The sequence below is a fragment of the Ornithodoros turicata genome, chromosome 6, assembly GCF_037126465.1.
Source record: "Ornithodoros turicata isolate Travis chromosome 6, ASM3712646v1, whole genome shotgun sequence".
NCBI classification, from domain to species: domain Eukaryota; kingdom Metazoa; phylum Arthropoda; class Arachnida; order Ixodida; family Argasidae; genus Ornithodoros; species Ornithodoros turicata.
The window spans coordinates 5,077,123-5,103,123 of NC_088206.1; the positions used below are offsets into that span (position 1 = coordinate 5,077,123).

The 26,001-nt window shown below is 46.2% G+C and overlaps 3 protein-coding genes across 13 annotated transcripts in view; 2 read left to right on the plus strand and 1 right to left on the minus strand.

Moving 5' to 3' along the window:
• Positions 1-5,510, plus strand: part of LOC135398922 (DDB1- and CUL4-associated factor 1-like) — a 25,722-nt gene extending 20,212 nt beyond the window's left edge. For 4 of the 7 annotated variants that reach the window (XM_064630484.1, XM_064630485.1, XM_064630486.1 and 1 more), the window contains exons 28-31: positions 755-828; positions 901-993; positions 5,002-5,089; positions 5,190-5,510. In XM_064630484.1, the coding sequence (XP_064486554.1) occupies positions 755-828; positions 901-993; positions 5,002-5,089; positions 5,190-5,302 (368 nt within the window). In that variant the 3' untranslated portion in view covers positions 5,303-5,510. Of the gene's footprint in view, positions 1-754; positions 829-900; positions 994-5,001; positions 5,127-5,189 lie in introns of all 7 variants that reach the window. The other 3 variants (XM_064630487.1, XM_064630490.1, XM_064630489.1) reach the window with 2 other exon arrangements.
• On the minus strand, positions 3,282-16,935 carry LOC135398925 (NUAK family SNF1-like kinase 1). Of its 3 annotated transcripts, none has more exons than XR_010424149.1 (8): positions 15,960-16,935; positions 13,425-13,545; positions 13,210-13,361; positions 12,534-12,719; positions 11,867-11,999; positions 11,674-11,789; positions 8,435-10,975; positions 3,282-3,444 (listed from the first exon to the last, which is right to left on the minus strand). XR_010424149.1 is itself a non-coding variant. In XM_064630495.1 (8 exons), exons 1-8 carry the CDS (start codon positions 16,104-16,106, stop codon positions 3,407-3,409), a joined length of 2,979 nt encoding a protein of 992 aa, XP_064486565.1. In that variant the 5' UTR covers positions 16,107-16,935; the 3' UTR covers positions 3,282-3,406. The 3 variants fall into 3 exon arrangements, 2 of the variants coding, with proteins under 2 accessions (XP_064486565.1, XP_064486564.1); XM_064630495.1 differs by having other exon boundaries at positions 8,890-10,975; XM_064630494.1 differs by lacking the exon at positions 3,282-3,444 and having other exon boundaries at positions 8,168-10,975.
• LOC135398924 (intraflagellar transport protein 122 homolog) overlaps positions 15,975-26,001 on the plus strand; it is a 21,585-nt gene continuing 11,558 nt past the window's right edge. Inside the window, exons 1-16 of one of the 3 annotated variants that reach the window (XM_064630493.1) lie at positions 15,975-16,815; positions 17,149-17,279; positions 17,338-17,568; positions 17,656-17,732; positions 17,964-18,097; positions 18,180-18,253; positions 18,682-18,955; positions 20,532-20,670; positions 20,736-20,794; positions 21,805-21,945; positions 22,046-22,183; positions 22,253-22,417; positions 22,484-22,603; positions 23,232-23,350; positions 23,431-23,584; positions 25,813-25,971. In XM_064630493.1, coding sequence (XP_064486563.1) covers positions 17,221-17,279; positions 17,338-17,568; positions 17,656-17,732; positions 17,964-18,097; positions 18,180-18,253; positions 18,682-18,955; positions 20,532-20,670; positions 20,736-20,794; positions 21,805-21,945; positions 22,046-22,183; positions 22,253-22,417; positions 22,484-22,603; positions 23,232-23,350; positions 23,431-23,584; positions 25,813-25,971 — 2,043 coding nt within the window. In that variant the 5' untranslated portion in view covers positions 15,975-16,815; positions 17,149-17,220. The remainder of the gene's footprint in view (positions 16,816-17,148; positions 17,280-17,337; positions 17,569-17,655; positions 17,733-17,963; positions 18,098-18,179; positions 18,254-18,681; positions 18,956-20,531; positions 20,671-20,735; positions 20,795-21,804; positions 21,946-22,045; positions 22,184-22,252; positions 22,418-22,483; positions 22,604-23,231; positions 23,351-23,430; positions 23,585-25,812; positions 25,972-26,001) is intronic. The other 2 variants (XM_064630491.1, XM_064630492.1) reach the window with 2 other exon arrangements.

Sequence of the window (26,001 nt, forward strand, 5' to 3'; positions counted from 1 at the left end):
GCTGCGGATGACGCAGAGCCACGTCAATGCCACCTAGATAGGCAAATCCTGACCACTTAAACGTCGTGTCGTACTAGTTAAGGGTCCACCAATCACGACCGTGCTTTCGGTGGCTGTAGCTATGGCCATGAGCTGCATGGACAGCCACTGATAGCCTGTGTTTGAAATCGTTTGAAGCAGACGACATCGCAACTTTATACACCCATGTGGCGAAGGTGTGGGAGGAGGCATTAATTGGCCAAATGCAACGTGCAGTGTTTACGCTTATCATGTGTTGTAGTGTGTATTGCAAAATGCCCAAACCAGCAGTCTGTCGGTAATGTGCTGGCTTGCTGAGCTAAAGATCGCGGGTTGGATCCGGACCGAGGACGGTAGCAATGTGGGGGAGGATAAACGTTGCTTCCAGCACCGTGTGTCGGAGATTTCCGGCACACGTTAAAGAACCCTGGTTGGCTGAAATTTACCTGCAGTCCCACCCCGCAACACATGCAGCTTAAACGTAAATCTCCTCCCGATAATTATTTAAATTACAACTACTGATGCAGTGGAGCTTTCTAGCAGTCTGACTAGCTTCACTATAAAGAGGCTCTGTTGTGTATTTTTCCTTTTTTTTTTTTTTTTGTACGTGTTACTCTGCGGTCTCTTTATTTCCACATCCGCAGAAGTATGAACGGGGAAACTAGATAGAACGTCGGCACAAAAGCAGCGAGTCTGTTACTTTTATCGAAGCTGAATCAATCTTTGTCGTTTTCAGCCACAGTCGACATCAAGAAAAACATCTTTGACCTGAAAACGGATACCACTGACTATTATGTGGCCATTGTTGAGGTAGGCGTTTCAGATCAGTATTGAGGTATAATGCATGGGGGCCCTGACATGTGTGTGTGATGCTCGTATCAGAACTCGGGGCCTCGTGACGCCACCATGAGCAGCACGGAGAGCATTTGCCGTCTGTACGAGGTTGGACGGCAACGAGAAGATGACGACGACGAGGTGAGGGGACGAAATTTGCACATTTCCGCATTTCACGAAAGGCTTTCTTGCATTACTAATCTTACGAACGTATCGGGCTTACATGTACGTATCACAGGCAGGGATCGGAACCGGTATTTTTTTCGGTCCGGTTCGGGTTCGGGTTCAGGCATATTGGTTCGGTTCGGGTTTAGCTCCGCTGAACCGAAATTATCAGCTTGAACCGGTTCAGGTATATCGGTTCGGGTTCGGGTTCGACTCAGGGAGAACCCCCCCCGCACATACACAGACAAAAAAAATCTGTCAGCGGTCGGGGCATTTACAGGTATTGGAACAGTTACTTTTTTCGGCCTCGGTTTAACCGGTCCACGGGCAGTAATTCTGCTACATGCAAGCAAGCTTACGCTCACCGTACACGATTGTAAGAGAAAGGTGTGAGATAACCGTTCAGGTGAGCAAAAAAAAGGTCCGTCAGTAGTACAATTAATTCACCTCTGAACCGATTCCCGAACCGGTAACCGTATCAATTTTTTTTTGGTTCAGTTCCGGTTCGGCTCAGGACAAGCAAAAAAATCGTTCGGGTTCGGTTCGGTTCGGGTTCGTCAGAAAATAACGTTTTTTTCCGGTTTTCGGTTCGGGTTCAGTTTCGGTTCCGATCCCTGATCACAGGTTCGTTTGCTGCACCTTTTTCTGCCAACAAATGTGTGGGAGTTTCTTCTGCTCACGCAGTTTGAGATGATCCCCTGCGTTAATGATTAGAGCCTGAAGTTTTCGGGAAATATTTTTTCTAAATTCGGGGGGTAAAAATCGGGTAAATAAACGCGCGCACTAAATTCATGCGAATTCGGGTGAAAAAACTTCCATTACGCTAAAATCGGGGAGAAATCGGGCTCAGTTATTCAAACTAACTGTAGCAGTTTGGTACAAACGGTGATGTAACTGCATTTTTCTGCCAAACAAGTAAGTTGGTGCATTCCTACAGACATCCCAGAGAGGGCAATTGGCCGGGTAAAAATCGGGTTTCACCCTAAAGAGGCAACCTTCAATTCGGGGTGCAAATTTGGGGAAGAATCGGGTAAAACCCTAAAACTTCAGGCTCTATTAATGATTAGCAACATTATGTGTCAGAGCAAACTCACAACGTCGCACTGCGTTCTCTGACTACGTTCCGAGACATTGCGAACTCGGGGAACCTCTATATACATCTGTGCCCGCCTGCCAGCATGTTGAAAATTAATTGATTAAACAATGAATGAAATGGCTCTGCACAAGGTCGTACAACTGTTCGCTAACACGCTACAAACATCATGTTGTGCACTCATTTTGTGTAGCGTGAATTCATATTTTGCATTATTCTCAGTATAAACGGTTAAACCTCCGCATATAACGAGACATCGCGTAATGTTACGAAATGCCTCGTGCAACGCTGCGCTGCAGTTGATGATATGTTGGGGATGACAACACATCCGACACATTTCACCATCCGCGGGTGAATTCCGTAATGCTGGAAGACCGGCCGTAGAACCTGGTTTGAGAAACCCTGGTGTAGTCTATCTAATTGGGCAGCTTGGCGAGGTTATTTCTAGGCATTATGAGAGCTTAGTGCTGTAAGTATGTTACTTGTAACCACAGCAGACATAGTGAGATAGTCTTGAACACTTACATTTTGAAATTTGTAGCCTTTGTATCTGTGTACTGTGGAATCTCACTAAACGGAAATCGATTAAACGGAATTACTGCTTTAACGGAATAACAGCCATTATGATGACTTGAGTGCATCATGATTTAGTGATTAGTGATCATGAAAGAGACTTGAACTCTGTGACTGTGAAGAGCTTGAAAAATGCTTGCTACTGTGGATAAGGCGTGCCCAAAGTCAGAATATCCCAACGAATGGGCTAATTGTTCGTGTGAAGATGGAACATCTCGATGAGGACTAGAATAAAGTTGAAAATTGCGTGTGTATTTCTTGCCTTTGATGCAGTAATGTGCATAAAGACTGCTTACAGCTTCTGCACTCCACACAACATAATAAATGGAATTCCTGGTAAACGGAACAGATTTTCCAGGTCCCTTGATGTTCCGCTTAAAGAGATTCCACTCTAACCTGCCTAACTAACTAACTCTGCCCCAGGCCTCAGCTGTTGTGCATGTCCAATGTAGCATGATGCAAGTGACAGTCTCATAACTAGTGAAAGTTCAAAAGCGCTTGTGTTTGAAAGACACGCGCACTTATTACGCGGCATACTTGCACATCTCTCGCACATTGCCGCGCTTGTGTGCGATTAAAGTATACCAGAAACGCAGAGTGTGCTTTGTAGTGGGATTGATTTTTATTGAAGCAGGGCACAACACTTGGCCTTTTGTGGCAGCAGCGTATAACTCCTTTTTAAAGCATGGTGTCTGTGTCGTCAAAGTTCATCTGTTCTTTGCGCTAGGTGATCTTGATGTTCATGACAATCTCATTGACACCTGGAAGAAAGAAAAGAAAAAGCGGGGAGATCAGTAAGGTGGTTGCAAGATATTAACGCTAGGCTTCACGTGTGCAGTGTTTTACGCTCTTTTTGTCTTACTCGAGCAAAATTCGCAGCGGCCGGAGACAACAACAGAAACAGAAACAGACTAACAGAAGCCCTTCCTTAAGCATGCCGACAACATTGTGCTCGTGTTACATCCGAAGGAGTTTGTGAGGGTTGGAACGGGACCGTGAAGGGCATAGGGTCACTCCTTTTGGTTCCTGTTTTGCAATCCTGTTCAATTTGCATTGAACCAAAACGGCGCACTAAAGTGCAAACATTTCTCCTCGGGAGGGAATTACCTATGTCGAGGTGGCGTTAGCCAGACAGCAGTACGAGAGGAACGTGATTCATCCGTCGCGGAGGAGTCGAAATTAGGATTACGACCCCCGGCGACGCATGTTCCCACAGAGAGTACGAGTGCGACGCGCAATCCTCTTGTGCAAGAGAGCTTTCAGTCTCGCGGGTCAGAGAAGCTGCTTCCCCTGGTGCCAGTCTGCGACGTCACATCACCCGCCCAGTGGTGAAGCGCTCGCCTTTTTTTTATCTTTTTGTTTTTGCGGTTGCGCGAGGCGGCGCCCGTCCCATGTCTGTAGTGGAGCCAGCCAACCGGTGATCTCGTGTCGTAGCAGACGATCCTCGGCAGCCAGTAAAAGTGCTCGGATGAGATGATGTCAGGACACGCCAGAAGGAGCTGGGAGAGATTGCAGCCGCTGCGCGCACTCTTGTGGACCAAATGTGCGCTTCCCAAAGGAAATACTTTGTTTGACAGTTGCCGAAGGTACTGCCTTCATATCACGCGGAAAAAAAAAAAAAAAGCTTGAGGTGCCTTCCATGATCCTTTAAATAATGAACGGTGCAATGATTGAATCCCGTTCCTTACGTATTGCTCTCCACGAAATGGCATATTTTATTTTGCAAAGAGAAATTTTTGCACTTTAGCACTCGTTTAGAGGTACACAACAAGCTCAGGTTGAAGGAGCACTGAGGTGACCTACGATAATTTTTATTCACTTTTCATTTATTTTCTAAAATTTTTTTGCTGAGGCGTGTTCTGCAGTGACTAAAAATGAGCTCCAGCGAAGAAGGACGAGCCCCGATGACGTGTAGCGCGCGCGCTCTTGTAAAGAGCGTATCTGAGAGTGAGGGAACGTCCTGACCTAGGGCACTGGGCACAAAAGGCACCGAGACTTTTCGACGTCCTCGTGCCGGCCATCCGCGACTCCCCTCTCCGACAACCCTCGTAAATTTGATCACATGGTGACGATACACCGCGGAGCGAAAACATTTTGCACGGCAACTCCAGGTGAACAGCTTGACGAATGAGAGACAGGGTTTTTCGAGCCACCGTTAAATATCACCTCACTGCTCCTTTAAAGGCGGGGGGGGGGGCCGAGATTTGCCTCAGCTCTCCCGTACGAGGTCCATGTCATTTAAAGCGACTGCTATCATTATTGAGCCAAATCTTGAGAGACATTCGCTGATCCGTGCCGTGACGGTGCCCTCTGCCTAGCAGGATGCGGAGGAAGACGACGAGTCCGACGGCATAGAAGAGACGGACGACGACGACGACGATGATGATGATGACGACGACGACGACGGTCGGTGGCTAATACAGATTTCTTAAATGCTCCCTTGGTATTCTCCTTCTGTACTTATTTTGTATACTTATTTGTTCACTTATTTATGTATCCCTGGCAGATATGGATGCGCAAGATCACGATCCAGATGACGGCGACGAGGACTTGGACAGCCACTCCGAGGACGAAGACGACGATTCTGGCTCGGACCAGGTGTTGTTCGCGCTTAATTAGGGTCAAATTGTGTCTCCCCCACCCTTGAGGAGGTGTTTCTTTTGTATATTTTGTACAAAGACACAGGACAGTCCCCGCTTGAAGGGAGCGATTCTTGCTGGAGGTTTTGGCATCAGAACTGCCTCTGTGTTTTGAAATGTGGAATGAGAGGCTGACAAAATAAATATTTGGCATTGAAATTTTAAATTCAGTGCATTTGTGTGGTGGACAGAGCGTTTATTTGTATTACTTTTTCCAGATTTTGTATCTTGTGTCGAGCAAAACCTCGCTTTATTAAACTCTGTCATCCAGGAATCTGGGATCTGGTAGAGTAGAATAGGAAAAACTTTGAAAATAAGTATCTGACCCTTCTTTCGAGACCCTATGTCAACAAGCTTATAAAGCAGTTTTTTAAACAAATATTTTGATTATTTATGCTAGTTCCGAATATTTGAAGCTGCAGGAATTTCTGCAGGAGGTGGTTCAACAAAATGAGGTTTTACGGTATTACGTGGCTCCACCCAGTGAGAGAGTGGGTGGTTAGTTGTGGTGCTGGGGTTTGTGGAGCAAATTCTTCCCCATGCGGTTTAGGGATGTATCAACGCCGCATAGCATTTGCATTTCAGAACTGATTAGATAGCGATGCATCACGCGTTGAGTTGGCCGTAACAACTAAAGGTTCAGATCCACTTGCTACACACTGACCTACGCCACTATCCGCTCTGTTTCTCTCTGCCTCGTTATTTTGTTTTGAATTTCAATTATATTTCATACACTTATAAATGCCGCCAATGCAGTTGAATGAAATACAAGTGGAAATGAGCCTTCATTGTAAGCCTTTAGTTCAGTGCAGGACTGTGCAAATTTTCGTAATTTCGATTTGAATTCTGAATCAGACATGGAATTGCGTATGTTGAAATAGAAGTGATATCTCTTGCAAGCGAAATATATTCTGAGACTGCACTCTAAGCCAAATGTGCCACAAGAGATGATGTAAAACAAAGTGAGTGCTGCTTCATGCGAAGGTCTGTATGCATATATGACGTACACATGTTGCATGTTGCATGCGAGGTTGCCACGTAACTATTCACTTCGTGTTCACTTGGGTTTTAAAATTTGAAAGAAAAAAAGAAAAAAACTACTATTTGCACAGCCCTAGTTTAGTGTATTTGGAAGGTGACTAAAAGATGGACCAACTTTGGCCTGTAGGTCAGATCTAATCCTCAAATGTGCCATCTTTTTCTAAATTATCGGGAAAAAGGATTGGCGGAAGTATCAAACTTTAGATTCTGCTCTTAAAAATGTGTCTTGTCACTGGCATGCAGACTATTTTGGTCATGCAGCATCTGCTTTGAAGCTGCCGTTGACGTGACTTGGAGAGGATTAGCATGTTTCAGTAAAACGATTTCTGTGCTATTGTGTTATTTGTTAAATACAAGTAGGGTTCCCAATTTTTTGATGTTCATAATTTTTTAGACCTCCCGAAACGCGGCAAAAATGAACGCAAAACCAAATTACAGCAGGACAAGATTGAACTGGCTTATAACCTCACGAGAGTACTTCTCTTTGTCACCTATCTTAGCCCCACCTCGTAATACCTCGGAACATATAATCATAGGAAGCCCTAAATACGAGTTAAATGAAATGGAATCCTTCCCCTTTTCTTTATGCTGCAGTGCAGTGTCCCATAATGCCTTGTCATAGTAAACTCAAAGGGGCAGTGTTATTGTGTTTGTTTTAGCCTTAGCAGAAACAGCTCTGGCATTGTTCAGCAGTATATTCGTGCCATTTTCTACTGCGGAATGAGCACTAAGAAATTTGGATGCGATATCCTGCTAGCGAAAGAACAGCTGTATCTCTACAATACTCTTCTAGTGATTCCTCAAAGTATTCGTATTTGGTAGAATATTTTGGAAGTCATAACATAACCTGTACTTGTTATAAGCCTGGCCCGCAGCATTTTCAGTAGGCTTGTCCCACGAGAACTATATTATCTCATGATGTAAGTCACCCCTTGACTGGTTAAAGGGTGAGAATGAAGAGTGCATGGAGCTATCTCTCTTGAGATAAGATGTCACATGACAATACGTTTCAGCTCCCAAATTTGTGGAAGCCAAACCCTAAGTATGCCGCGTTGGAAGCTTTCATTGCGCATAGTCTCGTATTTTGTTGTATACCGAAAGACAAACCAAAGTAAAACGCATTTTAACTAGTGATGTCGGGAACCTGTCGATGTTCGAGCTTGCAAAAGTTAGAAAACTTTAATTTGGGAAATTTGAAAAAAAAAAAAAAAAGGTTTGTCTAGGTTACGACTGCACTGCACTTGCATGTCTAACTCTTTCCTGAATTTTGAAAATTTAGAAATTAAGGCTGGCTCGACCGTGAGCCTCAGACTCACGAAAAAGTTCACGACATCACTGAATCGAACTAGTTCTTTGTAGCTTAAATGCCCAGCACTGTAGAATGGTGTCTTTTCAAAAAAAATCATGTAGGGCAGTGGCTCTCAAGCAAATAGCCAAGCAAAAGCCTTTAGAAGTTCGTGTGTCGCGCCTTGTTCTCTGCTGGCACCGCATTCGTTGTCGAATGACTAGAAATTTTTTAAATACGGTACTGACGTGGCATGCGACAGTGACCTCCTAAATGCGTTTGTATCTCAGTCAGCCGTCAATCCGCATGCAAGATGACACCGTACCAACCTTTCAAGCTGATGCGTAGATGCGGTATTGGTGGTCTCGGGATAGTGATTACGGGAGAGCTTAGCGGGATGGCGATAAGCGGGCGCGACGCCTGCAGTTTCAGCGTCCAGCCGCATGCAGGGCACCACATGCTAGTTCCAGCTAAAATAAGCAGAGGAGCCCGTTACAGCCAAGAAAGGGACGACTTGGGTCAGAGCTGGCAAACAGCATTTATTTCTCCGATACGGTGAGCACCACCAAAGGATTAGCACGGCGCAATGCTGCTTCACATCCTCAGTTCATTAGTTTGGTCTAGGGGGATTGCACCAGGTTGCATCAATGGCAGTCAATAGAATAACATTCATGCAGTTAACAAAAAAAATGGCCACTCTCGGGCCCACGTGTCACTGGGTGACTGCACCGGAACGATCTTTAAGTAGGAAGAGGGGGAGGGGGGGACGGAGAACGATGCACTAACCGCTCCAGCAAGAAACGGACCACTCCCGAAGCAGACGGGCACTAGCAGCGTCTAAAATGGACCCTCTGGAGACTCTCTGGATGTTCGAACGTCTCCCCACAGTGAACCAGTCGCCGCCGCCGCCGTGTTCAAGGACGGTGCTCGAACGGCCGATTTGCTGCGTTCCCTCGAGGAAGGATGGTTGTCCCAGAGACTCCGCGATTTTCGAAGCACGGACGAATCGAAGGGTTCGCGGTCGAGATTCCAGAGGCCGGAATATTCAGTGTCCCACAGGGCAGAGCGCCGACGCGCGGCGCGGACGCCGTCGTGAAACCTCGGGTAGAAACTCTTTCGGCGGATGCGTTCCTCGACCGTTTCCTCGCCGGGAGACAGGTCGTAATTTCTGCCGTGCGGTTCTTCGTGGTACCTGCTCCCAGGGTTAGTGGATTCCATGCAAGCAGCCGGCGCCCTCTCACCTGACTGCTCCGGCGTTTCCGTTTCGCTGTGCGGCGGGACAACTCGAGACCTTTGCGAGAGTATGCTACGGAGACCCCTGTTCTGCAGGGCTTCCAGGAGGGTGCCGTCCGACCGTTCTTCGACCGGCGGCGGCGTTGAGATGAGTATTTGCGTGTTGGGGTTGCGGCTTCCGCTGATGGAGACTTGCATGCGGAGCATGGGTCGTCCGCCTGTCGCTCCTTCCCTGGCAGGGACGCTCGTGGAACGGTTGTAGGACTGTGCGCCGCCTCCAAAGTCGTTGACGTTCATCTCGCTTCGATGTGGGGCGCCGTTTTCGCTCAGGTCAAACTTGTCGCTTTTGGAGCGGTTGTACTTCGCCTGAGAGCGGTTCATCGCCGGAGATTCGTTTGACGGGTCGACGTTGAGCTGCAGTCGTTTCTCTACGCGGTGACGGACAGGCTGTGCTTCTGGAGGCGTCGCACGTTCGAGGGAGGCGCCACGCTGTTGCCTAAACGGGATTCCGTCGTGTGGCCTCGGCTTGTGCCGTATCGTGCCGAAAAGGGAGGCTCTATTGTCTGCCCGCGACCACATGTCGTCGTCGCTCGTCTGCGCGGAGTGCATCGGCCTTGGTGGTCGATCAATGACGTTCCAGCGAACGAGAGTCGGGGATTGCGCGTCGCGGTTGAAAGGAGACGACATGGGCATGAAGCCCTTCCAATGGTTGCGGAAGTCTCTGCTCATGTTTTTCACAAACTGGAACAGTGCCTGCGGATGCGAATTATCGAAATGCAGGTCGAAATCGTCCTCGTCTGAGGAATCCCTCTCCGTAGACGCCGAACCACGAGACCATTCACGCAACCTCTGTTCTCTCGGCGGCCTATCCGACGAGCGAGACGGGGACCCGTTGAATTTCTTCATCGAGCTCTTCATCCGCATCAGGTGGCCAAAGGGACCTCCTCCGCTGCGCCAGTTCGCAAACATGTCTTCAAAGATGTCGTTGTTTTCCGACGAACTGCCGCTCTCCGTTCGCTTGACCTCTTGAGCCTCCTCTTCGCTCGCGTTGCTCGGACGGCGAGTCACCCTCGTCTTCTTCTCCACGGTGGCCCACGAACCGTCGGATTTAGGCTTCGCGTAGATGTGGCCGCTCTCCGTGATGCAGCTGCCATCTCTTCCAAACGTAAACTTCTTGTAGGTCCGGACGGGAGACGTGACTCCCTCCTCCGCGGGAGACTTCACCCGTTCTTCCGCGGGAGATCCTTCGGGCGAAGGACGCCTCCGGCTCGAGGCCGGGCCTTCGATTTCTTCGTCCTCCTCTTTGCTGCTCGCCACGGAATTTTGGCGTAGCGTGATTTGAGCTGTGCTTTGAACGTTTTGAACCGGTTCTTCTTCCTCCTCCTCCTCCTCTTTGGCGGGAGGTTTTGCTTCCGCGCCGGTGACTTGGCGTTCGAGAGGAGCCTCCTCCTCGCTGGGCTTCTTGAGGATGCCTTTGTTAGCCCCTACCTTGTGTAATGACGAGACATGACTTATCATTGGCTTCTCTACTCTGTCCTCTCTTTGACTTTGTTCAACGTGCTGGACTTCAGGAACTTCAGGAGTGAGCGTTCTTTCCCTTCTGTCGACCTCTAATGAATCCAAGGCTTGTTCCGGACTAGCATCGTCTTGGCAGGGTGTAGAAGAGGCTGGGGAGGTTGGCTCTTGAGCGGCTTCCTCGGAAGCCTTATTTCCGACCGTTTCCTGCGGCGCATTCGCCTCCTCGGCGCCTCCTTCGGCCCGTTGCTTGGGCGCGTTTTCGGCGGTCGCATCGGAGAGTGGCGCGTCCGCGACCGCGGCCTCCGTTGACGCCTTGCTCGCGGCTTGCTTTGCGAGGGTTGACTCTGACGGCCGCACCCTCTTTCGTGTGATGCTGGACATTCTCGTGAGGCTTCCGCTGCTCTCCAGCATGGCGCGCTTGGGAGCTTGTTCTTCGAGTTCTGCCGCCAGCCCGGCGGGGATGAACTCTGCGGAAGAGTCCGTGTCCGTCGGAACTTCTGACGTAGGAGAGACCGGAGCGAGGGCGAGCAGCAGGTCCAGCCGGACGGGGGTGAGGCTTGCCATGTCTTCCGCCAGCTGTAATACAATAGGGTGATGTAAGTATAATTTGTCATCTTATAAATCGTCGATATAATAGGTATATAGTACAGTACGTATATGCAAGATTCTGCCTAGTTTGCCGTCAGTGGTTCCACAAATTTTTCGGAAGAATCCGCAGAACTTTGGGAACAGTTTGGGATTCTCCGAGGATGGGTGATGTCACCGTGAGCACTGTCTCCTGGCCATCAGTACCGCGTATGAAAAGTGAGCCTGGCCATTAGGAGGAGCCTAAATAAGAGGCTCCTCCTGAAGAGGCTGAATTTTAAAGATGAGCGCTGCTTCCGCGGCCGAAGAAGCTACGGTGGCATGACGTCGCTCCCTAAGCAGAGGGTGACAGCACGGTGCTGAGAGGAGGAAAGGCGCCGTCCTGACACCCCGTAACTCTATGAGACGGCCGCTGCGTTCCTTTTCTCAAGGTTGCGCCCTCATGCGTTCTTAGGGAGTTACATTTTCTAGTTTTTCCAGAGGGGGAATTCCGGAACACTCTTGAGAGTGTTCCGGCATAATGTATTCCGTCGAATAACAGCCAAACTACACCACTATTTCACGTGGGATTTTCGTTAACGTGGTCAGTGGTCTGCGAGGAATAAAATGACACGACATAGTTTCAAAATAAACTGCAATTAATGCAACCGTCCCTTTAACAACACAAAACTGTCATGTGTTGTTCTCACCTGAAGGAGAGAGTGGTCGAAGCCATGATTGACCCAAGGATCCCGGCAGATGTCGACGATCGTCGCTCTCTTGGCCGGGTCGACTGTCAACAGGCGGCTGATGAGCACAGACGCATCTGTTTGCACAGGGTTGTATTAGCATCCCCAGAATCTTCGATGCAACTAAAAAAAAAATAAAAAGACTGCGACTTACCAGACTTGTTCTTGGGCTCGAAATAATCTCCTTCCGAGATTTGACGAACCAGACGCTTGAAGTTGCTGCCGTCAAATGGCATGGCGCCGTACACCAGGGTGTACAGCAGTACTCCAAGACTCCAGCAGTCGACCTACATAGGACATCACGTGAGTTACGTAACTATTGATTCATTTATTGTCAGTGAGACAAGAAATGGTAACTGGGAATGCTGTGGATAAGCATACACCTTTCAGGTCCAGAGTTTGTTTGTGTAGTTATTCAGTGGACTTTTGTATGTGTGTGTGATTTGTTATCAGGCCTATATTAGATATCTCGTAGATACTGGATATTACATATACAAAGAAACACATTTTACACTTTCATCCTTGCAATATCAAGCATCCTCTCTACATGTGGTATCACACCTTATGGGTGCTATAAAGGACAAAATATGAAGCAGATAACGTATTGTAGTAACTATATACCCAGAGCAAACATTCTGGATAATAGAGATACAATAAATCCACACTGCAGTACCCAAACCGATACCCTTTCACCTTTCACCTACACCTTTCAAATATTACCACTCGTGTGTTTTGTTAACTTTCAGTAAACAAGTCTTTGATTTGTAACAAACAATTATGCCAACAAGGAACTTCAGAGAAACACCAATAGAGAGCCTTGCCTCAGGTCCGTAATAAGGTGTGCCTCGGACGATTTCAGGAGATGCATACAGAGGAGATCCACAGAAGGTGCTGAGGAAATTGCGCTCATCGTAGACGTTTGAGAGACCAAAATCTGCAATCTTTGCGTTGCCTTTCTCGTCGAGCAGGATGTTTTCTAGCTTGAGGTCACGGTGGCATATTTTATTCTACAAAGAAAGGAAGAGTTTCACTGTGTTCAACAGTGGTTGATGTACCTAGACACAAAAGGAATGATCCTGCTGTCCCATTGCATCTAATTAGGTGCTCCCGTTTTGCGCGACAATGTGTGTTAGAGGGTCTGTTAAATTCTTTAAATGCCCTGGTTGCCAAAAAGTGTTCTCAAGGGTGCTAAAAAAACGTTGGAAATACATTGGAGTCCTCATCGATGATTCGATTAGAATCTAAATTCATAAAATATTTTTTGTTGCCACAGTATCCAAGAAAATAAAGTTTCCCATTTCAAGCAGCCGTTGACTCCTTGCCGCGGAAAATCGCGGAATTCACTGGTCTGTGCCGCGGGATTTTGAATATGCCACAGCAGAAACCCAGGGGCCTTAGCTATGTTATTATGACCCCGCTCAGCACACAAACTTATCATTTAATTTTGATGAATTACATCACAAATCATGTCACGAATCATGTCATGAATCATGTTACCTTATGGCAGTAGTAGACAGCAGAGGCCACTTGACGGAAAATTCGCCGGGCCTCGTCAGACGAAAGCTCTTTCCGCTCACTCACGTAGTCATACAATTCTCCTCCACTTGCATACTGCATCACCAGGACAATCTTGTCCTTGTTTTCAAAAACTGTGACATAAACATGCACATTAATATTCACAGAACATAAACTGTGACAACTTAAATACTTGCCTTCATAAATATGTATAATATATGGATGTTGAATAGATGACATTATCTGGATTTCACGCCGTATCCTTAGCGAATCTTGTTCCGTTTCAATCTTTGACTTTTTTATCGTCTTTATTGCAACCTGTAGAGAATGTGAATAAGGATATCTGTGACGTATGTAAGCTAGACTTTTGCACAGAAGTATTTTTTGTGTGTCCTGGGAGAAGTAAAAGAAAATGGAGCTGTTAACACTTCTTGTAAAAAAATGTCATCAACAGCTGTTAAATTAGTGGCAAAATATGACTAACTAGGACAAGTTGAAACGAAATACTTTTATACAGGATGTTCCACGAAAGGATGTCACTAAATTTTTAGAAACAGGTTTCACTTCAAAAAATTAATAAACTACTTGGAATACACTTATACAGACTTTTACCTCAGATTGAGGTCATTTGCATTTGTGTCAAGCATTAATTAAGCTAATTTGCATAATTAAACTTGGGGGGGGGGGGACTGCCAAGCAAAGGCAGCACTTTTCTTCCTGAATTCGGAAGCCTGTGGCCATAACACGCTATTCCAATCAAAATCACAAAGTTTTTCGCAAGATTTCGACAAACATTTGACAGCCGAAAATCAGTCGCTGGGCGAAGAGCACTATAGTCGTGTTCAACTTAAGCAGGAAAAAAAAAAAATCTAGTTCGTCAGCTCTCAAAATATTTCTGCGCCGCAGATAGGATGGCTGGACACAAGAGAGGTCACATTTCCTCCTCCGCCAGATAACGTAACCTATCACAGTCAATCTGCTTTCGTATTGGCTGCTTCAACTGGCCGCATGACACTACCAACACCACCTATAGATAGAGAAAGTCTCGTTGACATGATGTAACAACTAAGAGTCGGCCAATCAGGATCGTGTTTTCAGCGGCGGTAGCCAATCACGAACGCGCTTTCCGAGATCGTAGCCATGGAGACAAACCACCGTCGTCTGCAAGATGTGATTGAACGTCCCCGTGTACTAAATGGGAAACCTTTAAATGGGAAATCTTTAAATGGGAAAATCTTTAAATGGGAAAATCTTTAAATGGGGACTCTCCTACTGATGGCACACAGTGGCACTGCAGTAGTTCTCCTGGCGTGCTATTGTGTCTCCTTATCTCCAACTGCATATGTAGCTGAGGACTAGATTCATGTTCCTTCTTAAGTTGAACACGACTATAGCTGATATTTACGTTTGCGGAACTGTTGGCGCCATGCAAATACCCCTCCTGTGCAAGAAGAAAAGAAACAACGCCACAATCATACACTTCGCCTTTATCAACGTGTCGTTCATCGGCTGCCAGCCACTGATAATATAACATGTAATGCCCTCCTGGGCCTTTAAGGTATGTTAAATAAATAAATAAATAATGACGGGCTGCGCGACAAGGCCTTCAATCGGGATAAAGCTGTGTCGCCCCTTACCACTGCGCCTCGATAAAAGCGCCAAGAGTTCCGCAAACGCAAATTTCACCGAGCATGATTCGCCCAGTGATTGATTTTCGGTTGTCAAATTTTTGTAGAAATCTTCCGAAAAAAAACGTGATTTTGATTGGAATAGTGTGTAGGCTTCTGAATGAAAATGCTTCCTTTACTTGGCTAATTTTTAAGTTCAATTAACAAAATTAGCTTAATACGTAACATGAATGCGAACGGCCTCAATCTGTGGCAAAAGTCCTGTACGAGTGTCTTCCAAGTAGTTTCATAATGTTCTGCGGAAGAACCTATTTTTAGGCATTTAATGACATCCTCTCGTGGAGCACCCTGTATAATTCGTATGGAGAGTATTCAGTACAACGTTACGTGACCTTAATCAGGACATGATTTTTTGCCCCCCCCAATTTCCAATATTTGCTTTTCATCGATGTCATTTGTTTCAGAGAGTTTCTAAAACAATAAAAACTACTTTTTGGAAAGTAAAGTAAAAATAATGCCATTGATTATCATCTAAGCAGACGACATCTATTATTTCTGTCTGTATTCCGTGCAGGAAAAAAATGTGCCGTTTCGGAGCAGGAGGGGCTATTCCCGAAATAGTTCCTAGCGCCCTTCCAGCGGGGTGGGCCAATACACTTACGCAATGCAAGCTCAGCGGCTTTAGAAAAGAAGGTGGTAGACTGCTAGAGCTCTAGTCACACTTCCCACGTGACGCTGTTCACAGCTTTTTTTGTTTTTTTTAAGTAGAGATAGAAATCGGTGCCTGCGAAACCCCCACGGTTCATCGGCACCTTGGTTTCGTTTTTAACTTCTGCTTGCGTCAGAATGCAGACGACGGCAACTTTTTCTCTACACCTTAACTAGAACACTCATACCCGACAAGAACTCGCGATATTTATATTTTGTGTTTTTCGCCCGCGAAGACTGTTCCTAAATAAAAAACTATACCCCTCTCGCTAAAATAAATAGAAACATGAATCAGGGTTCGTCTGCAAGAGATTTCTGCTTGGCTCAAACGAGGTTGCAATGCGATGGGTATTACTCATCCTTCCGTTTTTATTCCATGCAGCCGTCGGATCGTACCTCCTGATCTGTATCCTTGTTGATAGCCAACTGCACTTTCCCGTAAGTTCCCTGGCCTAGCTTTCGTATCACTTGAAACCTCTGCTTGAGCTTGTGCTTTTTTTCCGGGGGCCTGCCCCCGTCCACACGTTCCTCTTGAAGCACCATGATCACAGTCGATCACACAAGCAGGGACGATCACGGGAAAAGCGATTCACCACTGGGCGACGATGTTCTACGTGCGAAGACCGGCGTTTCCATCAGCTGTAGTCCGAAGTTCAGCTGCGCACATCACACGAGAGGGCGATAATACCACACACACATACGGAGCGTGTATTGAAGATCGCTGAAGATGGGCATCCGCGACTCAAGGATGCTCTTCAGTGGGCAGCCGCTGTCGCGTTAACGCCAGAGTGAACGCTGGAGTCTGTCATGTCTCCGTCGCTGCCGGGGAAGTGGCAGGCGCGACGTCAGCTCGGAAAAGGGGGCTAAATTTAGACGACTGCTCTCATATTACGAGGTTCGCCAGGAAGCGGGGCCTGACCGACCGCATGCGTCGGACAAACTGTTGCGCACACCCTGGGCAGCGCCCGTCCCTAGAGCTGTTCAGCTGCGTCTTTTCGTAGCTCGGCCAGTGTCCCTCGTCCGTGCGTTCCGTCAACACTGATGACAAAGACGTCCACTTGGCCAGGATTTCGTCCGCTGATGGCATCCATCGGCGGATGCGAAATCGTAGAGTACACTTTCTGCCACTCTCCACGTAGGCGAGTGTTTCGTCGGGTATGGCAATGGCACCTGACACAACGGGGGGTTCAGCTTTGTGACTCCTTTCGTTGCAGACGATTTCGTTTTCCGACTTCCGGGCTTCCGCAGTCAAGTGAGTATAAATTGTGCGAGAGGAGATTGAAGTCACGGAAAGTGAAGGTCTTGTGCCAGTTACCTTGGGTTGCTTGCACATGGGAGGCGTTCACTCTTTTTTTTTTCCCCCCACTTGTAAGTTTTGCTCATGGTCGCCAGACTGGATTCAAATTTCCACAACTGGTAGCACACTATCGCTTTCCGTTTCCGTCGTTTAGTGCTTGTCGTCTAACAATATGTCCATGAAATAAATGTAAAGCTTTGTAACGTATTTTGTACATTTTTTCGCAAACTTTCGCTCGCTTTATAAAGTAATTGCTTGTTTTCGCTATTCTGCTTCCGCCGCTCGTAGCAGACGACGGCGGTGTTACCATGGTGACAGAGTACACATCCACGCGAAGCAGAACAACACATTGGCCAAAATATGCGAGCTGTGGCTTTGTGGGTCGACAAAGTTCACGATCGTGAAAACAATGAGCAATGGTACGTTAACTTTGCTTTGTGTGAAACAAGGAAGTCTAGGGAGTTCAATATATTCCAGCATCTACGATTTGGCATTCAAACCCGACGGCAGCCAGCTGATCGTTGCCGCGGGAACCCGGGTGCTGGTGTACGACACAGCGGACGGGGCCTTGATCCAGCCGTTGAAGGGCCACAAGGATGCAGTCTACTGTGTGGCCTACGCCAAAGACGGCAAACGTTTCGCTTCGGGTGGTGCGGATAAGCAGGTCATTATATGGACCGCGAAGCTGGAGGGAATCCTGAAATATTCGTAAGCTCAGGGCAGTGTATCTGACATCGGATTCTTTTTTTTTTTTTTTTTTCAAATTATGTTACATAAAGCATTTACTTCTTGCAGGCATCATGATTCCATTCAATGCATGACGTATAACCCTATGACACACCAGTTGGTCAGCTGCTCATGTTCAGACTTCGGTAAAGATACATAATATGACATTGTGTTTCTTTCTTGTGTATGTATTTTTCATAAACGTATGTCTCGTTCTTACGTTTTATATTAAGATTTTTATTCATTGCTTTTTTTTAATTATTATTGCTGGAGAGACGACACGGGGACATTGCAATGTGTTGCGTCACGCCAAATCTGTTTTCTGGAAATGCATATTCAATCCTTTATACATGTTGAACAGACATTTAACAATGCAGGGTTGTGGTCATCGGAGCAGAAGTCTGTATCAAAACATCGTACCGGGGGCCGTGTGACCAGCTGTAGCTGGCATCCGGATGGAAACTACCTGGCACTTGGTCTGGCATCTGGAGCTGTCAGCATTCGGGCCAGAGTAATTATAAATTAATTTACCTTATTTGTCTACGACGAATTACTGGAGACACTTTAGGTGTGCTTTTGGAAACTCACTGTAGGCTGGGGAAGAAGTCGTAAAGTTGGAACGACCAGGTGGGGCTGCCGTCTGGGGCGTTTGCTGGAATCCTAAAAAGTAAGTGTGTCATTTCGAAATTTTTTTGTGTTATATAGGTTTTTTACAATCGCGAAGAAAACGTCTACGCGGTAGAATATTTACAGTTGGCATTGAAGACGACGTGTAGCGTGCACCCGCACGAGGAATATTCTGAGAAACATGTGAAAAATATCATAAGTTTTCTCAATCACACGAATGGTTTCCGCGAGTTTTTATTACCTTGTGAATATGTGTAGTATGGTTATGGTGCCTGCAGCGCACGTTCCCGAGCAGACGACCATCTCTCACACTGTCGTCTGCTATGCGAAATACCAGATACTGGAGCAGATGTACCTTCCACGAGAATATTCTGTGCATATTTTTAATCCGAATACACCGATTTTTTTGCGTCTTTTGACCACAAATGTTATTTTTGATATCGCTGATCAATTTCTAACCGAACGCAGGGTAGAAGGCCCAGGCGACGTGCTAGCTGTTGCCGACTGGGGCCGAACTTTGAGCTTCTACAATGCATCGGGTCAAGTCGTCGGACGCGAACGATCCTTACCACATGACCCAACGTGTGTTAGCTACTTTCCCCAAGGAGATTACCTGGTTCTTGGAGGCTCTGGCGGTGAAGCTCTTGTCTACGCTGATGACGGTACCAACCTCGGTACACTCGCTCAGCACCCAGATACCTGGTTGTGGTGCTGCCGCGTTCATCCAGATGCCAGGCACCTGGTCCGTGTTGTCTTTATTATTATGATTCTATACATGTTGTGATTTGCATGGTGTATCAATCGCGAAACAACATGGGATACAGCTAGTGAACGATGCAGTGGTTTATCCAGAATCGCAAGCATGGGGAGGTGTTGCAAAAAAAAAGAAAGGGAAAAGGGGGTCAATATTACGTTGTAACAGCTTTATGTATCATTGCAGACATGTATCCAGCGGAAATGACATAGCCCCCCCCCCCTTTTGTGAGGGAGAGGGTGTGGTCGCCAATACATTTGGTGTTGGGGGGCTCTTTAAGGGAGGCGGGTCGCATGCTAACCCCTCCAACCTCCCATTTCTTCCTGGTGTCCTGTCTGAATCTGTCCGTGCGTGAACACCGCTCACAGCGCCAGTTGCTTCGCAGTGCTAACACGCCGGTCCCTTTGTAACAGGTGCTAACTTCCCATATAGCCATCTAGGGTGCCTTGATACCGCGCTTGGCCACGTCAAGCTGACTTCACCTCCCCCTGGTGGACCTGTTACGTCTATTACCCCGACGGCCGTCCGTCGGCAAAATGACCGCGTGCCATTTTTGCGTTTTGTGTAACTGCTGCGCGTGACTCCTCGTGCTATTGTTGAAAAGACGCTTTCGCGAGCACTGATGCGTTTGACGCGGCGACCGGTCGCGAAGCCTTCCCACGAATCGCCTTTCCTTCTACTTTATAGCTTTGTCACGAGGTGCTGGTGCCAAATTCCTGTCGCGCGGGCTTCCGCTACTTTGTAGTCGATCGTCGCCGCTTGTGGCTCTCGCACGTCGACAGCGGCAGCAAAATCAAGCGCGGAGAGGCGTGACAGCGAAGAAATTCGTTAATTTCGTGGGAGTAAAAAAAAAAAAAAAAGACAAAAGAAAATAACTATTTAGCAGACGACAATTTCTCACACTGTCGTCTGCTACAATGCATCGGGACATTGCAATGTGTTGCGTCACGCCAAATCTGTTTTCTGAAAATGCATATTCAGCCCTTCATACACGTTGAACAGACATTTAACAATGCAGGGTTGTGGTCATCGGAGCAGAAGTCTGTATCAAAACATCGTACCGGGTGCCTATTTAGGTGTTGAGCGGGTGGGAGATATAGTTGAGCGCAGCGTGCAACTCTTTGGAGCACACTGCACCCATGAGATTGTCAGCGCACTCCCGTCAAACACTCCGCTAAAAAAGAAGGAAACAAAGAAAGAAAGTCACGAAATTGATGATGACGAGACACTTGGTGTCAGTTTTACCCTTTGAATACTTTTAGAAAGCTCTCCATCTCACAGTGCGAGGCTTGCATTTTTATTTTTTTGCCTCCCATGAAGCACCGGCCGACACTTTTTCTTTCCTTTCTTTTTGGCACCCGTCTACGTTTTTTGCCCTTGACTATATATGCGTTTGTCAAGAAAGAGAAAAGAAAAACTGTCTGAGAGCTAATAGCCACTTTTTCTTCGCCGCACTTTACCTCTTTTCTTCTCTCTCGTTTTATTTACGAAAGGGAAATTTTGTTGTGCTTAACGAAACACGAAGAACGCTTGGAGATGGACCTTCTCTTATTTTCTTTGGCAGGCGTTAGGCTGTCAAGATGGCACCATTGCTTATTATGAGCTGGGATTTTCGACGGTTCACAGCTTGTACAGAGAGCGCTACGCGTTTAGGGATAACATGACCGATGTCGTGGTCCAGCACTTGGTCACCGAGGAGAAAGGTCTGGAAGCAACCGCGCAGATGGAATGATATATGTCTGGTCAATGTGATCATTTTCCATTGCAGTCCGAATAAAATGCAGAGACCTGGTGAAAAAATTGGCCATCTACAAACAAAGACTGGCAGTAAGCAAATCTTTGAACTCTGTTGAGTATATTTTTTACAGCAGCAATTGTGTCCCCTGAACATGGCGGACCACTCCTATTGGTGTGACAACCATGCGCTAAAAACATTAGAAAAAAAAAAAGCAAAAGAGGAAAGACACAGCACGCACGATAAAATAGCATAGACGCATGCAAGTTGGTAGATAAACTTTATGTCCAACCATACTTCCCCAGTCATGTCCTCCGGTCCCCTAGAGCCCAGTTGTGCCAGTACGGCACACGGCGCTTCCGAAGAGCAGAGCGGAAAATCCGTGCAACTTTGCCAAGAATAGTAATCAGCTCAATTCGCATCTAGCGCCCTTAGCACTGAAAAGAGACGGTAAAGTTGGATTTTCTTGCGCCGATTGTGATCGCTCCTACCGCGCAGACGGCTTTCACTGGCCTATCGCAATCTTGCTCTGTTTTATAGCCAAGCGGTGATCCTTTGATCCTCACGTACACCTTGTTTCGCTTCGCTTCTCACTTCCTGTTTGCAGACGACGCACGTGCAAGAACCGCGAGGCAGTCGGGAAGTATCCAGGAAAACACTTATTTTTATCATGCAATGCCCTCAAATTAAAAAAAAAGTTTTTGAAAATGAAAATAAAGCAGAAACCGCAAGGTAGTCATTTGCCTTGGAAACCTTGGAGACCGTGAGACCATCAGTGGTGAGACGGGTGAGACCTTATAAATGCACGAGACATCTGCGCATGCGCATCACATCGATCATCTGCTTGTTTTGAAAGAAGTACGCGGGAAGTGCACGTAGAGTTAATAGGTTAATACAGAAGAGCTATGGCTTGGAATGAAACAAACGTAGCCGTATATTATGTGTCTTATATCTCAGTACAAGTTCGGTACCCACGGATCAGTGACGATATTCCTTGATAGCAACTGACACGGCCCTGAACATGTGAACAACAGATGGAGCAGAGATACAAAAGTGTTCCCCTAAAAAATTCAAGTAAAGAACCTTTCGGACTTCGACGCAGGTTCAACTCCCAGATTGCATCGTTATCTACCAAGTTAGCCCGGATCCAAATGACATGCAATACAAAGTGAAAGAAAAGGTCCATCAGAAAATGGACTGCTCACTTTTAGTCGTCTGCATGCGGCACCTTGTTCTATGTCAAGTAGGTACCTTTTCTTCCCCCTTACACATCGCTTTCAGTGGTTCCAGAAAAAATAACAACAAAGAGCTGTCATTGAAGATCGTGATATTTGTTTTTATAGGAGAGGCAACTCCAATGCCTGTCACTGCAAGGCACACGGGAAAGACAGTGGTTGCTGCCCAGCGCGATACGTTACATCAAAGTCTTGGGAGGTCCCTCTGGACGCGAAGGTCTACTTGTAGGAACCAAAGATGGACAGGTGCGTCAATTTTTATTTTTATTTAAAAATCTCTGAAATTAAAAAAAAGAACAATCTCGTATTTTGCAGGTGTTGCAACTGCTTGTAGACAATCCATTTCCGATGTCTCTCCTACGAGCGTCCTGTGCTGTCCGCTGCCTCGACGTCAGCCCTGACCGAAGGCGTCTGGCACTCGTCGATGACAGGGGCACGCTCCTCGTGTATGACATTGCTTCTAAAGAACTTCTCTTCCAAGTATGAAGCCGACGCTTGGGCATGATCGGAGTCTTTGGTTTGTTAATGAAGAGAGTGGAATTACAGGAACCAAATGCCAACAGTGTCGCTTGGAATGCACACAACGCAGATATCCTGTGTTTCACCGGTGGTGGATACCTGAGCTTGAAAGCGGGACGTTTTGCAGTGTTGCGTCAGAAGCTACAGGTAATGGACCATTCGGGGTTGCTCTGTATATTGACGTTGCACGAGAGCATTGCAGGTAGTGCTGTCTTAAGCATGTTTAAAGACTGTAATAGTTTGCTTATTTACTAGTACTATCGTGTATCAAAATTGCATACAGCTTGCCACGCACTCCTCCATAAGCATTAGTGAAAGTGTGCAACTTGTGAGTGATGGCAATAGTGACAATCCATTGCAATCCGTGCAGTTATCCATTACAATCCATACAATCATTGCAGTCCATAAACAATCTGGAAAACAGTATTTTTTTCTACTATTCTTTATCAGTATTATCAGTATTTATTCTACTATTCTTTATCAGTATTATCAGTATTTATTCTACTATTCTTTATCAGTATTATCAGTATTTATTCTACTATTCTTTATCAGTATTTATTAGTATTATCAGTACTATTCTATTCTTTCGTTTTTCTTCAAAGCATTATTTGTATTTTAATGTAAAGCATAGTAATAACATCAGTTTCATTGTTATACAAGAGCGCCCCTTATTTAGCAGTATATCGATTCGTATATTTTATTCGTATATTTTAAGAAGAAAGAAATTACCTCCTAGTATGGCATGACAGTGGCATCTTTTTATGAAACGCTGCAGGGCTTTGTGGTGGGCTTTGCCGGTGCCAGAGTGTTCTGCCTTCACTACAGCAGCGTGTCTGCCATCGAAGTGCCACTGACGCCCTGCCTTTATCAGTACCTGGAGTCCAACATGTTCAAGTACGTTTGTGCTGACAAAGCGTAGGAGCAGATTGGAAAAAGGTGTGGGACTTGACGTCTCATTTGTCATCATCTTGCAGGGAAGCGATAGCAGTGGCCCGCATGGGGGCGTCCCCAGAAGATTGGCAAGCCGTGGCACGCGCTGCAATGGGGCAGCTTGACTTTGACGTAGCTCGCACGGCGCTGGTCCACCTTCGCGACAGACCAGCGCTTAAGTTGCTCTCAGATATACAGGTAATAAGTTATCTCGAAAATGTACTGTGCACTACAAAGTACATAGATTTTAAATACGTCTCGCATATTTCAAACCAAGGTTTGTATATAAACATGGCCGTATAACCCACCTGCTGAAAGGGCGTCCATTTTGCTCCGCTAGTTTTTTTAAAATAAAAATTGCGTATACGTAGAGGGGAGTCAAGTCCCGTAGATCCAGTACCTGAGGAAGCGTCGAGCTCCACGCGAAAGCTTGTACCAATTAAACTTAAACAAAAATCTTCAGCGTCGGTTTCTGTATTTTGTTTATTTAATAAAAATTCTGTAACGAATTAAAGAAACACCCTGTATAAAAGGTATGCTTGGAGAATTTCTTCCAATGAACAGCTAGATTTGGCTAGATACTTAGATTTTAAATACATCTTGCATATTTAAAACTAGGTTGTATATAAATATGGCCGTATGACCCACCTGCTGAAACGGCATCCATTTTGCTCTGCTAGTTTTTTTTAAAATAAAAATTGCGTATACGAAGAGGGGAGTCAAGTCCTGTAGATCCAGTACCTGAGGGAGCGTGGACCTCCACGCGAAAGCTTGTACAAATTAAACTTAAACAAAAATCTTCAGTGTCGGCTTCTGTATTTTGTTTACGTGACAGAATATTGTAAACAGTGCAAAGCAGGCTTCACCTAACACTAGAGTGTAACGAGGCGAAGCCCACTTTCAGAACGGCGCTAGTGATACCTAGCTCCACTACCATTCGAAAAAGATTCGAAAATTTCGAATACTGAAAATAGGTCGTGAATAGCATTCGAATAGCATCAGATATTTGATTCGTATTCGAAATTTCGAATATTCGCGTAGCTCTACTTCTAACATAAAACCCGAAAACACGGGGGTCTAACAACAGAGTACGTTAAGGAACATGTTACATTATTTTAAACTAGCCCGTTTCTTTTCTGCGTCTGTTTACTCAGAAGCTAATTTTTTTTTTTGCAATTCGTGACCTATGATGTATAGTGAACTTGCATACAGTGTAGATATGAATACAGTAGTACAGTCAAACTCCTTTATAGCGAACACCTTTTTAACGAAAATACCACTACAGCAAATTTTTTTTTCGGTCCCGCTGGAGCATATAGGTCCAATAATGGGCATCCTTTTTAACGAAAATACCTTTACTGCGAATTTTTTTTACTGTCCCCTGAGCTTCGTTGTAAAGGAGTTTGACTGTAGTGAAGTACACATGTGGTCCCAATCTGTTGACAGTGTAGAGTGCACCCAGTGTACCCCAACCATGACCTACCGATATAATCAGCATACTGATACTATATTGAAGTTACTTAGCAAAAAGAGGTTCTGCTGTAGCTTTTTATGTGTAATGTGTGAAAATGTAATCTTGACACCCAGTTTTTCCTCACAACAATTGCGCAAGGACATTTTAGGACACCACGTGAGAAAGAGGCCTCCCAATCACAAAAAAATGTCAGTAGTATTTCAAGACTTAGAGCATTGTTGGCATGCATATAGAATGTGGTCAGAACGTCCCCGTCTTAAAGTAGCACAGAAGTCATTTTTGACACCCAGTTTTCTTCCTATAAAACTGTTAAGTAGGCCAGTAAGATGCACCATGCGAAGTAATTTACACCACAGAGTCATAATTATCGCAGAAATTGAATTTAAAATATGCCGCAAAAAGCGACCGTGCGCAACGGTGGTGAAGAGCAATACCAGCCTGATATATGCCTGGAACCTCGCGCTAACGCAAGGAGAACGCTCGCTTATTGGCCTCGAGAAATGTCGTCTGCTACTCCGCTGTCGTCTGCTACTCAGCTGTTCGGGGTTCTGATAAAGCCTTTCTCCTTGCTCGGTAATGCTTCGGCCACTCCTTCTATCCCCAATTCCCCGGGGGAACTGGCAAAACAGGTTTACGGCGGCAAAGGGACAATGCGCTGACCCCCACTGACCGGCGAACCAGAACGAGTCCCCTTATACCGTCATCGGTGACGTGCCATCATACCTCCTCATCCTCGTTATAGTTGGAGTGGCGAGTTAAGGGTGAACGTGCGGAGCTATGTTTATGTGAGTTTTTTTTTCTGGGAAACAAATTGCACACATCAAAACCTTTCGCGCTACTCGGTATAATGACACACACACTTTCATCAGATGTCTTAATCTGAAATTTTTTTGGATGGCCCTCTGTACTCCTTTAAGACAAATATTTGAGGCTCGCCGTTTTTCCTGCTTAGGAAAGTAAAGCACGAGGCGAACCGAACGATGCGCTGCTCGCGCGAGTGCACGCTCACGAGGGCCGTTTCTCCGAAGCGGCTCGCCTGTTCAAGCGGGCCGGTCGAGCCCAGGCAGCCGTCGACATGTATGCCGATCTCGGAATGTTTGACCTGGCTCGGGTCAGTAATTGTTTTTTTTTACGTTATCGG

Coding starts and splice junctions, on each gene's coding strand:
- LOC135398925 (XM_064630494.1), bottom strand. CDS start 16,106: ATGGTGCTTCAAGAGGAACGTGTGGACGGGGGCAGGCCCCCGGAAAAA. Junction 13,362..13,424: donor TATTATACATATTTATGAAG/GCAAGTATTTAA, acceptor TTTATGTCACAG/TTTTTGAAAACAAGGACAAG. Junction 11,790..11,866: donor CGAGCCCAAGAACAAGTCTG/GTAAGTCGCAGT, acceptor CTGTGCAAACAG/ATGCGTCTGTGCTCATCAGC.